Here is a 13,703-nt window from a genome sequence, read left to right as displayed (position 1 = left end):
TCCTATGGAGAGGTGTCCTTCCCATGGAGGTGTCCAGAACAAAACACAATATTCTAAGTCTAGTCTAACTAGAATTTTATAGAGTTTCACATCTCTTGAACTCAAATCCCCTGGCTATCTGCGTGGGTTTTCTCCCACTGTTCAAAAATGTACCAGGGGTGTAGGTTAATGGGCTGTAATTGTGCGGCAAGGACTCATGGCCTGTTACCGTGCTTTAGGTATACATTTTTTAAAAGTGTAAATGAAGACCAGCATTGCCATAAGCCTTCTGAATCTGTGTGAGCCTGGAGTTGGTGAGAGACCCTCAGTGTCACTGAGGGTTTGTTTAGTGAGGGGAAAGGGTGTTGAGAGGGTGGGGGGGACATAAGGCTTTATGATTAATGATTTGTGTCCGCGCGTGACTCTGGAGTCGGTGTCGAGGAGAAACCCTCACAGATGCTGATGAGGATGGAAAGATCAACCCCGCCGCTGGTGCAGGCTGGGGAGAGCAATGGCCTCTCCTCTGTTACACGGACAGGTTTAAACTGCCTGTGTAACAGGGATGATGATGTTTCTTGGAGAACCCAGAGGGGTCTATGTCCAAAATGGTGGTGCCCACATACAGCAGCCCAGACCAGGAGGGGTGTGGGTTCCAGGAAGCAGCAGGGTGCCAGAGCAGGAGAACGCCTCTCTGTAGAGTGGAAGAAGCCTGGGAGAGGAGCCAACAGGGTGGGAGAGCACAGCAGCGAGCCAGGGTATGGCCTGGAGGCCTCAGGGCTGGCACCAGGCTGCAGGCTGCTGGAGTCCGGCTTGTGGGAAGCAGGGATCGCGACCAGGTTGAGGGGCACAACAGTATCCCAACCGCATCGAGTGTTGGGAACCAGGGGCCAAGAAAGGTGACCCGGGTTCCTGGAGCTTGGGCTCACTACCAGACCAGGCAGGAGGCCACGTGGCTGCGGAGGACATGGAACCATAGGAGGCAGCAGCATCGGAGGAGGTGGTGGAATCCACAGACACTCGATGTCTCTGCGGAGACTCCCTCTTGCGTTTCTTTCACTTCTTGGCTGGGGCACTGGGCCAGTGAGGTCTCCTTGTGGGCCTTTACAGGCACACAAAAGTAAACTCATATTGTGTATTTGGCACATGACAAAGTTTCCTGAACCTGAAGTCATGGAATTTCCAGTGACATTGCCCCATGAGGCATAGATTCTCGTATGTGGGGAAAACAATCGCGGCCACTTCCCAAATTTTTGTCATCTGCTCTCCAATGCTACATCCCAAATTGTGCTAACTCCCTGTCTACTAATTTACCGATGACACCACAGTTGTTGGCAGAATCACAAACGGCAACGAGGAAGCGAACAGGAGGAAGATAGATTAGCTCGTTTAATGGTGTAAACGACAAAAACCTTGCACTCAACGTCAGTGAAACCAAGGAGATTATTGTGAACTTCAGGAGGAAGTCAGGGGAACATGGCCCAGTCCTCATTGAGGCCTCAGTAGTGGAGTGGGTCAAGAACTTCAAATTCCTGGTGGCAACATCTCCGAATCTCCATGTTGATACAATCATGAAGAAGGCTCGACAACGGCTATACTTTGTGTGGTATCTGAGGAGATTCAGTAGGTCACCAAAGTCTCTTGAAAACTTCTACAGGTGGACTGTGGTGAGCATACCAGCATCACTGCCTGGTATGGAGGCGCCAACTCTCAGGACAAGAATAAACTTCAGAGGGTTGTTAACTCGGCCTGCAACATCACAGGCACCAGACTTCACTCCATTGAGGGCATCTACATGAGGTGGTGTCTTAAAAAAGCAGCCTCCATCCTCAAAGACCCCCACCACCCAGGTTCTGTCCTCCTCACTCTGCTACTATCGGGGAAAAGGTACAGAAGCCTGAAGTCAAGCATTCAGTGGCTCAAGGACAGCTTCTTCCCATTTGCCATCAGTATCCTGAATGATCAATGAACCATTTTTCCTCACTTTGACTTTCCGTGCACCCTTTTTATTTATTGCTATAAAGTGGTTAATCTAAATGATTGTCCTGTGAAGCTGCCGCAAAACAATGCATTTCATGACTTGTTCATGACAACAAATTCTGATTCTGAAATTCTTCTCATGGTGACTCTGCTGGATTATCAGGGCTCCCTGGCAGCCACCACCTGGGTCATACTTCCAACATCAGCATGGATGCCTTCCACTGTGAGCCTGGGAACTTACCATCTCCCCAAGAGCTTCCCTGACCTCTGTGCAGGCATGGTGCAGGTAGCTGCTGGCTGCTAGGGAGTGGAGAGAGCGCCTTGAATGAGCAATACCCTTCTCTGAATCCTATGCGTAACTGTGCAGAATTGAACACGGCCCCCGCCCAAAACTGCACAGGCATCAAACTCGCGCGCATTCCCGATTTAGAGAAATTACATGATTTTCTGGCACCGGGATCACCCGTTGAGGGGCCAATTGAATTTCTTTCTTTACAGCAAATCTTGCGATCAATTATTTTCATTACAATCCAAATGTCATCAAAAATGCAATTACTGAGTGAAAGCATATATGTACAAGCAACAGACGTTGCAATAATCTGCCCAACTAATTGTGAAGGTGCAGTTATCTTGATCATTCAATGTAATAGCTGAAATTCAACCCCTCACAAACTCTTATGCTCTATTTTTCCCAGGACTACTACAAAGTCCCCCCTTCGTGGTTCTGAATAATTTCTATGTACCTGGATCATCTGGAAGGCTGTTCATCCATTAATGAGATATCCGGGTTGACAGGTGCCTGAAACTCTTCTCGTCTGGTTCTGTTCCCCTTCGCCGAACCAGAAGTGTAAGAATGGCCACACAGAGCCCCGGCCACAGCAGCTCCCTACAGGAGAGAGTGTACAGCACTGATTTGCCACCGCTTACAACCAATAAAGAATTCACTCTCTCTTTTCTTCCAGCCCATCATGAAGTCAGCTTTCTTTTGTTATTCACAGACAAAACATTGCATTCTTCAACTAACCAAACACAACGCAGATAAACTCCTCTGACCTTCCCATCGGCTCACTGCCACATTCACTCTCCTTTTCCTGCATCTGAGATTCATTACCCGTATACTGACTGTTTACAGTCAGGATAATGTGAACTATTTTATAACTGCGTAAGAATACACCCTTCTCACTGTACTAACTGTAGTGCACCACTGTGGGGCATATGTATATGTATATGTATATGTGAGTGAGTGAACAGTTTCCTGAGATGATGGAAGGCATCAGTAAGTAAGATCTCTTCTGTAGTTTGAATCTTGCCTCTCTAAGTTATTTGAGAAGCCTCCTAAGTAACACAGAGACATAACATGGTGGCAGTGGTATAAGAGAACAAGAATAAAGTCAATCAATTGATTGTAAGTCACTGAAATATGAATGGGAAGAAGAGAAAAAACCCGTACCTAGCTCTTCTATCGTCACGAGCAACACCTTTAAGGGCTGACATACAGTCCCCGGCAGAACTTCTAAATGGCAAGAGATATAAAACCACTCTGCCAAGCAATATGCACCCTCCAGAAGACCAGGAAGAAACCAGAAGACTGGCTGACACAGAAGAAGAAGGACTCCAGCATTATAACAAACATGCGCAAACATTGCCAGAACTCTTCAGAGGGCAGCAATGTGCATATTCAAGAGCCATAGTTGAAAACATGGACCATCAGAGAAGCTGAGACATCAAGATCATACATTGTTGAGGGAGTCACGTGATGGAGTAGTGGCCGGACGGTGAACTCCAGCCCTCTCCAGAAAAGTCAAAAAAAACAAAGAGAAACACAAAGGCACAGAAATAAAAGTTAAAGAAAAGTGAATATAAAGGTGGAAAGAAGATGGCGACAAAAAAAGAAAAATCGAAATCAATGGTAAGAAGAGAGGAAGAGAAGACAACGGAGGAAGAAGGAGAAGGCCTTACCTGTTCGAATAGGCCCGCGGTGGAGAGAGAAACCCGCTCCCTCAGGTCGGTAGAAAGTGGACTACAAAAATGGCTCGTTGAGTCGAGTAAAAGTGCGCAACCGCGCATGCGCGACTCCTCGCGCATGCACAGTGCGCATGAAAAAAAGCACACCGACGGGAGGGGGGACCAGCTGGGGAGTCGATCTCCACAGCCGGCAATGACAGCTGCAGAACACCTGCAGCAAGAAGAGAACACAGAAGACAATGAAAACAAGAAAGAAGAGAAGAAAAGGGCAACAAAGAAACAACAGATGGCCAACCCAGAGGAAGAAGAAGAGGAAGAGGAAGAGTACAGTGAAATAGAAGAAGAAGGGAAAGGCAAGATAAAGGATATACTTTCTCTTATTAAAGAATACATGGAGTCATTTAAAGAATGGCAAATACAGGAATTTAATGATTTAAGAAGAAGAATAAACAACACAGAAGAGAAAATGAATAAAATAGATATGACCTTAACAGAAATGGGAAAGAAAATGGACAAGATGGAAGAGCAGGAAGTAGCAGTAGAAATGGAGGTAGAGGACTTAAAAAAGAAATTAGAGGAATCTAATAAAAAAGTTATAGAGACACAAGAACTGTTAGCTCAGAAAATAGATATAATGGAAAATTATAACAGAAGAAATAACATAAAGATAGTGGGCCTTAAGGAAGATGAAGAAAGCAAGAATATGAGAGAGTTTATAAAAGATTGGATCCCTAGGATCCTAGGATGTCCAGAACTACAGCAAGAAATGGAAATAGAAAGGGCACATAGAGCATTGGCCTTTAAACCACAACCACAACAAAGTCCAAGATCTATTTTAGTAAAATTCCTAAGATATACTACAAGAGAAAAGGTACTGGAAAAGACAATGGAAAAAGTAAGAGAAGGCAACAAGCCACTGGAGTACAAAGGGCAAATAATCTTCATTTATCCAGATATAAGCTTTGAACTCCTAAAGAAGAGAAAGGAGTTCAATACAGCAAAGGCGATTTTATGGAAGAAAGGGTATAAATTTATACTAAAGCATCCAGCGGTATTGAAAATATTTATTCCACGACAACAAAACAGACTATTCTCGGATCCAGAAGAAGCACGAAAATTTGCAGAACAATTACAAAATAGACTGAGGGATGAAGACGTGTAATGAGAGTAAAAATGACCACGATTTATATGTATGTGGGTAAAGAGGTATAAGTGTGTATATGTATAATGTGCAGACGTGAATGTATCCGTATTTAGAGGAAAATATAGATAGTATAGACAAGAATTAATAAGGGAAGGCAATGGAATAGAGGGAATAAGGAGGGAACTAAAAGAGTGACCTTTGTTACATATGAAAAGTGAAATCTTTTCTGGGGGGGGCTGGGTGGGGAGGAGTTGCGGTCACTGCTAAATCAGCTGACGCTTGCGAGTGAATTCGCAGACCCAAATGGAGAGGGGAGATGTGGTTGTCCGACAAGGGATAAAGGACAACTCAGGAGGGGAAGGGGGGGTTGGGGCTAAAGAAGTTTTAAATAGGAGAATAAGGAAAATGTTTGATGTTTTAGGAATGTTGTCTTATAAAGGGTTTAAAATAAGAAAACAGAAATGGAAAAGGAGGAAAGGTAATGATGGAAAAACGGAAAGGGAAGATAAACAAAGTATAAAATGGCTACGTTGAACTATATGACTTTAAATATTAATGGAATACATAACCAAATTAAAAGGAAGAAACTGCTAAATTTACTGAAAAAAGAAAAAATTGATATAGCATTTGTGCAAGAAACACACTTAACTGAATTGGAGCACAAGAAATTAAAGAGAGATTGGTATAAATGTAACAGCAGCATCGTATAATTCAAAAGCAAGAGGAGTGGCTATATTAATTAGTAAAAATGTGCCATTTAAAATAGAAGAGGAAATAATAGATCCAGCAGGGAGATATGTAATGATAAAATGTCAGATATATTCGGAGTTTTGGAATCTACTCAATGTATATTCACCTAACGAAGAAGATCAAAAGTTTATGCAAGATATCTTTTTGAAGATAGCAAATACGCAAGGGAACATATTAATAGGAGGGGATTTCAACCTGAATTTGGATTCAAATATGGATAAAACTGGGAAAAAATATTAACAGAAAGAACAAAGTAACCAAATTTATAATTAAATCAATGGAAGAAATGAAACTTTTGGATATATGGAGGAAACAACACCCAAAAGAAAAGGAATATTCATATTACTCGGCTAGACATAAAACATACTCAAGAATAGACCTATTTTTGTTATCAGCTAGTATGCAAGATAGAGTAAGAAAAACAGAATATAAAGCTAGAATACTATCGGACCATTCACCCTTAATATTGACAGTAAAGCTAGAGGACATCCCTCCAAGAATGTATAGATGGAGATTAAACACCATGTTACTTAAAAGGCAGGATTTTAGAGAATTTATTGAAAAACAAATAAAAATGTATTTTGAAATAAATACGGAATCAGTGGAAGATAAGTTTATACTATGGGATGCAATGAAAGCATTCATTAGAGGGCAAATAATAAGTTATGTAACCAAGATGAAGAAGGACTATAATCAGGAAACAGAGCAGTTGGAAAGGGAAATAGTAAATATGGAAAAAAAATTAGCAATGAAGGAAGATACAACTAAAAGAAGAGAATTGGCAGAGAAAAAAATAAAATATGAAACACTACAAACATATAAGGTGGAGAAGAATATAATGAAAACAAAACAGAAATATTATGAACTGGGTGAAAAAACGCACAAAATCCTAGCATGGCAGCTTAAGACAGAACAAGCTAAGAAAATGGTATTGGCATCAAGGAAAAAAGACAAACAAATTACATATAATCCAAAAGAAATTAAGGAAAACTTTAGAGAATTCTATGAACAATTATACCGAACTGAAAACGAAGGGAAAGAAGGGAAAATAGATGAATTTCTGACTAAAATTGAACTACCAAAACTACAAATAGAGGAACAAAATAAATTAACAGAACCATTTGGAATAGTAGAAATACAAGAGATAATAAAAAAATTACCAAATAATAAGACACCAGGAGAGGATGGATTCCCAATAGAATTCTACAAAACATTTAAAGACTTATTAATTCCGCCCCTCCTGGATGTAATCAACCAGATTGATGAAACACAAAGCTTACCAGATTCATGTAAAACAGCAATAATTACAGTAATACTAAAGCAAGGGAAAGATCCACTCTCACCAGCGTCATATAGACCAATATCTTTACTAAACACAGATTATAAGATAATAGCTAAACTATTAGCAAACAGATTAGCAGAGCATGTACCGAAAATGGTAAATTTAGACCAAACTGGATTTATCAAAAAAAGACGCACAACAGACAATATTTGTAAATTTATTAACTTAATTCATGCAGTAGAAGGAAATAAAGCACCTACAGTAGCAGTTGCTTTAGACGCAGAGAAGGCCTTTGACAGAGTAGAATGGAATTATTTGTTCAAAGTATTGCAAAAATTCAATTTACCAGAGAAGTATATTAATTGGATTAAAGCATTATATAAGGGACCGTTAGCGAAAGTGACAGTAAATGGACATGTATCAAAGCAATTTAACTTAAGCAGGTCAACGCGGCAGGGATGCCCACTATCACCTTTATTGTTTGCGTTAGCTATAGAACCACTAGCAGAATTGATAAGAATAGATAATAATATAAAAGGAATAAAAATAAAAGACAAGGAATATAAAATCAGTCTATTTGCGGATGATGTTATAGTGTACTTAACTAAACCAGAACTATCAATAAAAGAATTATATAAGAAATTGAAGGAATATGGAGAAGTGTCGGGTTACAAGATAAATGTAAATAAAAGTGAAGCAATGCCTATGAATAATGCGGATTTCTCAAAATTTAAGAAGGAATCTCCTTTTAGATGGCAAATGCAGGCAATAAGATACCTAGGTGTACAAATAAACAAAAATCTCGGCCAATTATATAAACTCAATTATTATCCACTAATGAAAAAATTACAGGACGATTTAGAGCATTGGAAAGATTTACCACTAACACTAATAGGAAGGATAAACTGTATTAAAATGAACATTTTTCCAAGGATATTATACTTATTCCAGGCATTGCCAATACAACTGACAGAAAAATTCTTCAAGGAGTTGAAGAAAATAATAAGGAAATTTTTATGGAGAGGGGGGAAACCGAGGATAGCACTAGATAAATTAACAGAATGGTATAAACAAGGAGGCTTACAACTGCCAAACTTTAAAAATTATTATAGAGCCGCACAATTAAGATACCTATCAGATTTTTATCAAACAATGGAAAAACCAGACTGGACGAGATTAGAATTAGATAAAATAGGGGAAAAGATACCTGAACACATATTATATAAATGGGATGAAAAATTGGTACAACATAGAACTTCTCCAGTATTACATCATCTCCTCAATATTTGGAAGAAGATTCATGTAGAAAGAAATAAAACAAATTATCAATTACCAAAACTAATATTGACGCAAAACAAGTTACTCCCTTTTACAATAGATAACTTTTCCTTTAGAGAATGGGAGAAAAAAGGGATTAAAAGAATAGAAAATTGTTTTTCAGGAAATAGATTCTTATCCTTTGAACAAATGAAAGATAAGTACAATATAACTCAAGATACAGCGCTGGCATATTACCAATTGAGATCCTACTTGAAGGATAAATTAGGAAGCAGTTTGAGTTTGCCAGAGGCAAGTAACCTTGAATATGTGATTACAGATACAATGATAATCAAAAGATTTATAACAAGTATGTATATTAAACTGCAAGAAAAAGAGAATGAGGAAACAAATGGTAAAACTAAACAAAAATGGGAACAAGATTTAAATATAAAGATAAAAAAGGAAACATGGGAGAAATTATGTTCTGGAATGATGAGAAATACAATAAATACGAGGTTATGTATGATACAATATAACTGGATACACAGACTATACATTACACCTCAAAAGTTAAATAAATGGGACCCAACAGTATCTGATAGATGTTTTCGATGTAAAAAAGAAATGGGAACAACAATTCATGCAATCTGGACATGTGAGGAAGTAGAAAAATTTTGGGAAGATCTCAATCAGATATTAAATAAAATAACAGAAAACAATATACCAAAGAATCCAGAGATCTTTCTCCTAAGTAACATAAAAAACAAAGAATTTGGAATTGATTTGGAGGATGCACAAAAAAGATTTGTTAAGATAGCTCTAGCCGTAGCAAAAAAATGTATTATGTCAACCTGGAAATTGGAAGATAATTTGAAAATACAACAATGGTATATAGAAATGAATAAATGTATTCCATTAGAAAAAATAACATATAGTTTAAGAAATAATATTGAAATATTCGAACAAATATGGGAGCCTTACATTAAATACAATAGCGAAAACCTACCGGGGACAATCATTACCTAAGTTGATGGAAGGAGAAGGAAAGAAAAGAATGGACTCAGTAGAATTTCTGGTGTATTTTTGTTGAGTGACAACATTGTCTGACTGGTTTAATGTATCCTAGATTGTATACTTTAAATGGATGGGGGGGGTGGGGGGGGGGGTGGGTTGGGAGGAGGGAGGTGGGGGGGAGAAAATGTCACTGTATATGTGTGAAAAGGAAAAAGTGTGTATCACTAATGTGATTTATGGTGTGAAAAATAAAAAATTAAAAAAAAAGATCATACATTGTTGAGACAGACTCTGGAAATCAGCTGAGGAGGAACACAATTCACATCCGGCCAACACCAGATGAAGCAGAAAGCTTTAACACCAGCAAAGCTTGTAAAACCAATATCAAGTGAGGAGACCATAACCACTAATACTGAAACTTCAACACAGCAGTTGTCAGGTGAAACACAACAAGCTACATCACCTCCACATGGACCAGCAACATAGAGCCCAATGGTCATAGCCACATCCACAAGATGGCGAAGGAACATATTTCCACCAGGGCCATATCTATAAGAACTATTTAAAAGTAGTTGTGTAAATAAATTAGTGTACAAGTTCAGTTACTTAAGTTGCACTGGAAAGAAAGTGATAAAGAACACTAAATTTTTCTTTATCTTGAGAAGGAGGGATGTTATATAGTCAGGATAATGTGAACTCTTTTGTAACTGTGTAAGAATACACCCTTTTCACTGTAGTAACTGTAGTGCCCCACTGTGGGGCGTATGTATATGCGTATGTGAGTGTGTGAACAGTTTCCTGAGATGGTGGAAGGCATCAGCAAGTAAAGTCTGTGGTTTGAATCTTGCATCTCTATAAGTTATTTCAGAAGCCTCCCAAGTAACACGGAGACATAATAATGATGCTGAACACACCCGAGCAGATGCGCTCTTACCGCCATGTGTCGCATCACTTACATCATCAGCAGCAGCCGGCACCGCCCCCGGAAAAGATAAGTATACGACCGCGGCAAGACTTCCTTTGTTGGAAAGTTGCTTCCTGCATTGTTGCTGCTTTGGAGAAAGATTCAAGATTCCTTTCTAGTTGTAATAGTACAGAACATGTAATATTACACGGAATGTTCTTCTGCCTGTAAGGCAGACAGACTCGGCATTAGTGTCACCCTTTACTCTACGAGAGGAAGAGAAACAAGAGGCCCTTCAGAGTCACTGAGTGCCCGTGGATTCGGCCCCAGCGCTCCCGCAGCCTCTGCAGCCGCACAGACTCCTGTTCAGTTCATCAGTGACCCGAGCTCCAGATCCGAACTTCCAGCACCATCAGGGACCTTTCAGCATCTGAGGCCCTTTGGGAGCCCACCTTGCCCTCAGTCCCCTCTTGAATCCCGGTGCCATTATCTGTTCCCCTGATCCAGTCCCTCAGCCACTGAGCCCCTCACCGGCCCGGCCTGTGGTCCTGTAGGGTCATCTCCTCATATTTCTGTTCCCAGGGGCAAACTCAGCAAAACCTCAGTATTACCCCAAATTGGTGCAATTCAATGTATTTATTGCAGCAGGTGCCTGCATTTACAGGCTTTAATTGTATATTGACAGAAAGTCCATTCAATCCCAGTATGAAATTTTAGAAACACGAGCAGCAGTTGTCATAACCTGCCTAACTACTTTTGATAATGTAGACCTCATTCTGGATCCCTCTCCACATACAACATGAAGGGAACAATGCAGGTAGACAGAATCATTTATTGTCACGAGCCAGTCATGAAATTAGTTGCTTTGCAGCAGCATCACTGTGCAAAACAGTTCTATAACCAAATTTCAAAATAAATAAAATAGTGCAAGAAAAAGAAAACGTCAAAGAGAGGCCGTGTCTGTGGTTCATTGATTATTCAGGAGTCTGATGGTAGCGGGGAAGAAGCTGTCCTTCTGCCATTGGGTGTTCGCCTTCAGGCTCCTCTACCTTTTTCCCCCCGATGGCAGCAGAGTGAAGAGGGCGTGGCCTGGGTGGTGGGGGTCCTTAACAATAGAGGCTGTTTTTTTAAGACACTGCCTCATGTAGACGTTCTCAGTGGAGTGGAGTCTGGTGCCTGTAATGTCACAGGCCGAGTTAGCAACCCTCTGGAATTTATTCTTGTCCTGAGAGTTGGCACCTCTGTACCAGACAGTGATGTAACCAGCCATAAATGCTCTCCACAGTCCACCTGTAGAAGTTTACAAGAGTCTTTGGTTGATATATCGAACCTCCTCAAACACCTCACAAAGTTTAGCCACTGGCGAGTCTTCTTCGTGACTGTATCATGATTACAGGGTGATGAAGAAGGCTTTTTATTAACAAAACATTTATTCCACACCAATCTGACAAAACACAAACTATACCCGCAACTACATCTCATGAACTACTTACCTACATTAATAGAGAGAAAAATCAGCAGTAAATCAATACCGTCCCTCTAATACACACACTTATACATTTCAAATTAAAATCCCATTATTCTTATTTATGATGCATACCTTCCCCTGGGGAGCCTGCCATTCCCGAACTCGGCCACCACGAGCTCCTACTCTAATTACACATGGGTCCGACGTCAATTTAAATTTAGACATACAGCATGACAACAGGCCATTTCGGCATGTGAGTCCATCCGCCTAATTTATACCCCATTAATATACACCCCCGATACGTTTTGAATGGTGGGAGTTCCTGGAGTAACCCAAAAGAGGGGCAGGTAGCCAGCTTGCCTAGAACCCTCGACTGCCCGCTTCCTTGACCTGTGAATAGCCATCTTGGACAGGCCCAGTAACAACCCCACAAGGAGATCCATTGAACGCCTGACTATCCCCTCCCCCTCCCCCACCCTGCACCGGGGGGCAGGAGCATGGGGCTGAAGCGCAACCAGAATTTCAGGAGCAGGCCCCTTCAGGTGGGTACAGGGGGGCTTCAACCTCTTCCACTCCACCTACACAAGGTATATTATCTCCTCTTGGCTGTGGAAGTGACAGGCCGCTGAGGTGTCGGTGAACCACCTCAGGAAGCAGTTACACAGCTCCACTCAGTGCCACACACTTGAAATAGACATTTGGTATACTTGCCTCCACAGGAGGAGGGGCATCACATTACAATTGTAGAGGATATTGGTGGGACCACACTTGAAGTATTGTGTTAAGTCAAGTTTACTGTCATCCGCTTGTACAACCCAACAAAACAGTGTTCTCTGGTCCTCGGTAGAAAACATGCAGACATAACACACATACAAGCTATACAAAAGCAGGACAAGTGTTCAATATTATAATAAAATAAATAAATGAGCCTCGGAGAGTTAGTGTGATCAGTTCCTCTGGTCGTTCAGCATTCTCACTGCCCTTGGGAAGAAGCTGTTCCTCAGCCTGGTAGTGCTGGCTCTGATCCTCCTGTATCTCTTCCCCAACGGGAGCAGTTGAAAGATGCTGTGTGCAGGGTTAAGAGGTCCTCAATGATTTTGAGCACCCTCTTCAGACAATGACCCTGGTAGATCACGTCGATGAGGGGTGAAGGGAGGCTACAGTGATCTGCTCTGCCATTCTTATGTTCCTATGGATTGACCTCCACTCCATTTCTCTGCAGTAACTGCACCCCGATGCAACGAACCAGAACCCTCTCAATAGAGCTCCTGTAGAAGGTTGACATAACACTGGCCGGTAGCCTTGCCCACTTCAGTCTTCTCAGGAAGTGCAGGAGATGTTGAGTGTCCATGATAGGTCACTAGTTAGTGGACTCCAAGGAACTTGGTGCTCTCTACTCTCTCCTGGAGTTGTTGTGTGCAGCTTTGACACCCAGCTATGGGAAAGATATTGTTTAGCTGGAAAGGGCATACAAAATTATTCCACCCCACATACAGTAACTTTCAGCTGCTCCCGTCAGGGAAAACATACAGAAGGATCAGAGCCAGCACCACCAGGCTGAGAAACAGCTTCCTCCCCTGGGCAGGGAGAATGCTGAACGTCCAAAGGAACTGCTCACACTAACCCTCTGAAGGTCTCATGTACATGAAACAATATTTATTTATTTTTATATATGTATGCTTGTCCTATGAATGTCAGATTTAGATTTCAGATTTCTTGTCAGAGTGCATACTCGACATTGCTTACAACCCCGAGATTGCTTTATCCTGCGGGAGTAGCAGAATTACCACTAATTGGTAGTGCAACGCTCTGTAGATTTACTCGATGGTGGGGATGGTTTTGCCTGTGACGTCCTGGGCTGCATCCACTACTTTTTGCATGTTTTACACTCAGGGGGATTGGTGTCCCCATACCAGACCGTGATGAAGCCAGTCAGCACACTTTCCACCACACCTCTGTA

At 41.2% G+C, this 13,703-nt stretch overlaps 1 protein-coding gene across 2 annotated transcripts in view; it reads right to left on the bottom strand.

The window, feature by feature from the left end:
* LOC138761455 (uncharacterized protein C22orf15-like) overlaps nucleotides 1–13,703 on the bottom strand; it is a 30,570-nt gene that overhangs the window by 11,355 nt on the left and 5,512 nt on the right. For both annotated transcript variants that reach the window (XM_069933643.1, XM_069933644.1), the window contains exons 2-3: nucleotides 10,328–10,500; nucleotides 2,700–2,842 (exon numbers count right to left, since the gene is read on the bottom strand). In XM_069933643.1, the coding sequence (XP_069789744.1) occupies nucleotides 2,700–2,724 (25 nt within the window). In that variant the 5' untranslated portion in view covers nucleotides 2,725–2,842; nucleotides 10,328–10,500. The remainder of the gene's footprint in view (nucleotides 1–2,699; nucleotides 2,843–10,327; nucleotides 10,501–13,703) is intronic.

This window comes from Narcine bancroftii, chromosome 4 (assembly GCF_036971445.1).
Source record: "Narcine bancroftii isolate sNarBan1 chromosome 4, sNarBan1.hap1, whole genome shotgun sequence".
In the NCBI taxonomy this organism is placed as follows: Eukaryota; Metazoa; Chordata; class Chondrichthyes; order Torpediniformes; family Narcinidae; genus Narcine; species Narcine bancroftii.
Note: the sequence above shows the minus strand (reverse complement) of the source record. Positions and strands in the feature narration are given on the sequence as shown.